The 4,080-nt window shown below is 47.7% G+C and overlaps 1 protein-coding gene across 1 annotated transcript in view; it reads left to right on the top strand.

Moving 5' to 3' along the window:
* Positions 1-3,581: 3,581 nt before the first annotated feature.
* Positions 3,582-4,080, top strand: part of LOC141345950 (uncharacterized) — a 9,767-nt gene continuing 9,268 nt past the window's right edge. Inside the window, exon 1 of the mRNA XM_073850871.1 lies at positions 3,582-3,836. Coding sequence (XP_073706972.1) covers positions 3,803-3,836 — 34 coding nt within the window. The 5' untranslated portion in view covers positions 3,582-3,802. The remainder of the gene's footprint in view (positions 3,837-4,080) is intronic.

Genomic DNA, 4,080 nt, shown 5'->3' with positions numbered 1-4,080 from the left:
GACCGCTGTCTCTGTTCCTGACGCGGCCGTGACCGCTCTCTCTGTTCCGGACGCAGGGGTGACCGCTATCTCTGTTCCGGACACGGCGGTGACCGCTATCTCTGTTTCTGACGCGGTGGTGACCGCTATCTTTGTTCCTGACGCGGCCGTCACCGCGCTCTCTGTTCCGGACGCGGCGGTGACCGCTATCTCTGTTTCTGACGCGGCGGTGACCGCTATCTTTGTTCCTGACGCGGCCGTGACCGCGCTCTTTGTTCCGGACGCGGCGGTGACCGCTATCTCTGTTCCGGACGCGGCAGTGACCGCTATCTCTGTTCCTGACGCGGCCGTGACCGCGCTCTTTGTTCCGGACGCGGCGGTGACCGCTATCTCTGTTCCGGACGCGGCAGTGACCGCTATCTCTGTTCCTGACGCGGCCGTGACCGCGCTCTTTGTTCCGGACGCGGCGGTGACCGCTATCTCTGTTCCGGACGTGGCCGTGACCGCTATCTCTGTTCCGGACGTGGCCGTGACCGCTATCTCTGTTCCGGACGCGGCAGTGACCGCTATCTCTGTTCCTGACGTGGCCGTGACCGCTATCTCTGTTCCTGACGCGACGGTGACCGCTATCTCTGTTCCCGGAGCGGCGGCGTCCGCTGACGTTCCTCTGGCGGCGAGGCCAGTTCACGTTCCTCTGGCGGCGAGGCCAGCTCACGTTCCTCTGGCGGCGAGGCCAGCTCACGTGACTCCGCTGCACGGGCCTGGCCTGCCATCCCTCCCCCTGATTCGCCTTCCCCCGTTCCTCCTCCCTCCAGACTTGTGGAACGTCTGGGAGCCGTTCCGTGGGGAGGGGGTACTGTCATTATCTGGGCTGTGGGGTTCCCCTCAGCCACCTGAGAGCGCTGTTCCCTTCCCTTGCACTGCACTTCCCTGATCGTTCACTCCTGTCGTGTCATTAGCAGCTCATTATCTCACACCTGTTCACAATTACTCAGACTATAAGAAACTCTCATTTCCCACTCATCATTGTGTCTGCATTGTCTCCGTATGTCTGTCTCTGTGTTCCTGACCCGTGCTCTAGATCGTGTTTCTTGTTTTGTTCAGTTTTTGTGTTTAAAGTCGTGTTGTGCCGTGTTGGCCTTTTGTTTGTTTGTTTATTGTTTAATTAAAATTACCTTCCCTGCATTTTGGACCCTGACCTCATCCTTCAACCGTGACAGGTTTAGCTAGTGGTTGTGATCTGGACTGATATCTCTCACAAATTCAGGCTAAAAACCTACCGCAGAAGTAGCATTAAGTAAAGGAAGTATAGGCTATATTGTGAAAGTTAAAGGTTAACCACACCTGAATTCAAAATAATCCAGTAAGCCACTACCTGTTGCTATTTTTACTGTAACACAACTCAGAAAATAAAATACTGATACGATGACACATTGTTTGGCTCTTGGTTGTAATTTTCAGTCGAAGGGCAACAAGAGAAGTGATGTAAGTCTTCACTGCTTTTCCTAGCGATAAGAAGAGGAGCAAAAAAATGAAAAAAAAAAAAAAAATGCCTGTGGATGAATAAAACTTCCTAAAGAACTATGTCTTTGTTCTCTCCACTTTAGCTCTGATGCCTTTGAGGCTTTTAGCAGACCACAGCTACTGAAAGAGCTTACAAATGGCGGAGACAAAAAACACTAGTTGCCATCCTGGCAGGATGTGAACATGCTAATGCTTGCATGACACTGTAGCCACTGAAAGAGTTTCTCAGCACAGATTTCACTCGATATTTGGGGTGAAAAGAGATGGTCTGACATCTGGTTTAAGCCTACACTTACATCCATCGGCACCTGTAAGTTCTTTCAGTAGCTGTGCCCTGCTGGTCCTTTGCTGGTTTATGCTGGTCATGTTGCTGGTTTATGCTGGTCATGTTGCTGGTCAAAGACCAGCATAAACCAGCAAAGGACCAGCATAAACCAGCTAAAACCAGCATCCCAGCACCAAAACATACCTAACCAGCATATGCTGTTTTTTTCAGCAGGGTGGTCATTGTATCAGTATTTTATTTTCAGAATTCATTATTCTGAATTGTATTGCGGTAAAATAGAGAAAGGGTAGAGGCAGTAGCTCACCGAGTGCAACGATTTCACATCATAATGGCGAAAATATGTATAACGATATGGATTTTTTCAAATAACATAAATGTTTCATGGGTTTTCTATATTAAGCCATACATGTCATAATACCCAGGATTCCCTTGCTGTTTATGGATGGTCAGAGAGCTTTGGATTTCACCTAAAATATCTTCATTTGTGTTCTGAAGATGTACGAAGGTCCAAACAAGTTTTGCGTATCGAGGGAGAATAACGACCGCAAAGAGGGATCTCGCTGTCTTGACTGTCGGGTAGAAGTCTGCTGTGGATGTCGTACCAGTGCGGGCTCGGCAGAAGTGTGTATCGAGGGTGCATAACGGCGGCAAAGGGGATGCTCGTAAGGTTCGGACCAGTGTGGGTTTGGCAGAAGTGTAACAGCCGCAGAGGGGGCACTCGCGAGCACTCGCGAGCACTTTTGTGACATAATGCCGCTTTGACTGTCGGGTAGAAGTCTGATGTGGAGCTCGCGCCAGTGTGGGCATGGCAGAAGTGTAACGGCCTCAAAGGGGGCACTCGGGAGCACCTTCGTGATGTAATGCTGGTTTGACCGTCGGGTAGAAGTCTGCTGCGGAGGTCGCACCAGTGTGAGCTTGGCAGAAGTGTAACGGCCGCAAAGGGGCGCTCGCTAGCACTTTCATGATGTAATGCCGCTTTGACTGTTGGGTGTGGAGTTCGCACCAGTGTGGGCTCGGCAGAAATGCGTATCGAGGGTACATAACAGCCACAAAGAGGGGAGCTTGCAAGCACTTTCGTGACGTAATGCCGCTTTGACTGTCGGGTAGAAGTCTGCTACAGAGTTCGCACCAGTGCGGCTCGGCAGAAGTGCGTATTGAGGGTGCATAACAGCCACAAAGAGGGGCGTTTGTGAGCACTTTCATAATTTAATGCCGCTTTGACTGTTAGGTAGAAGTCTGCTGCGGAGCTTGCACCAGTGTGGGCTCAGCAGAAGTGTAGCGGCTTCAGAGGGGGCGCTTGCGAGCACTTTCGTGACATAATGCCACTTTGTCTGTCGGGTAGAAGTCTGCTGCAGAGCTCGCACCGCAAAGGGGGCGCTCGTGAGCACCCTTCTGAGTGCTAAAATGACGAATGAGACAACCTTCAGTCTCATGGACTTAATGGATGGCCATTGTAAGTCTGTAAGACCGCGAGTGCACATGAAGTGTTTCTATTTGGGACAGCGCCATTCACTTGTCACCACCTATAGGCAAACAGTGATGAAACCTGCAAAAAAATGTTTGAAAAAGAAAAGGTTGAGAAAAAAAATAGAAACTTTTTTTTTTTTTTTCAATGAATACCGTACGCATAAAAGCAAAAGGGTAGTCTAAGACGCTTAACAGTTAATTATAGTTCAAGTCAGTAACTGTTACAGTGGGTTTAGGGAAGATATCTTTGAAAATATTTGAAACCGTGCTACCCTGTGTTGCACAACCCAGCTGACCCAACACAGCACATATCGCACATCATATTAGACACACTGGAGCAACACTTCAACACTTGCATCCAGTTCCACCTGCAAGACATTGAAAAATATATGAACTAGCCATAGAAAAAAAGAAGAAGAAAATGGAAACCAATGATTGAATATGAAACGGTTTGTAAACGCGCGCTTGACAGTTTGATGAAATGCATCTGTTTCAGCCAGTCATACTGAAAAGCTTCACGGATTATAAACACTGTTTCTTTGATGAATGCTTCTCAGTTCTGTCGGGATGTTTTCGAGAGGTACTGGAAACATTTTTTTCTTCTTATCTTTTGTTATATAAGCTTATGTTTAAGTTGTATTTTGCCTAAATGTTTTACTTTTTACGTTCTGTTTAGTTTATTGACGTATTGTTTTAAAACTAATTATTGAATTAATAATATATTAAGTTTATGAATACTGAAGAGTTCAAATGCAGTAGCCGTCTGAAATTTTCTTCTAAAAACCTAGAATCTGTTCATTGCCATTAAAGTGAAATACTGAACC

The sequence above is a fragment of the Garra rufa genome, chromosome 11 (assembly GCF_049309525.1).
Source record: "Garra rufa chromosome 11, GarRuf1.0, whole genome shotgun sequence".
In the NCBI taxonomy this organism is placed as follows: domain Eukaryota; kingdom Metazoa; phylum Chordata; class Actinopteri; order Cypriniformes; family Cyprinidae; genus Garra; species Garra rufa.
This window is presented reverse-complemented; position numbering and strand designations above follow the sequence as displayed.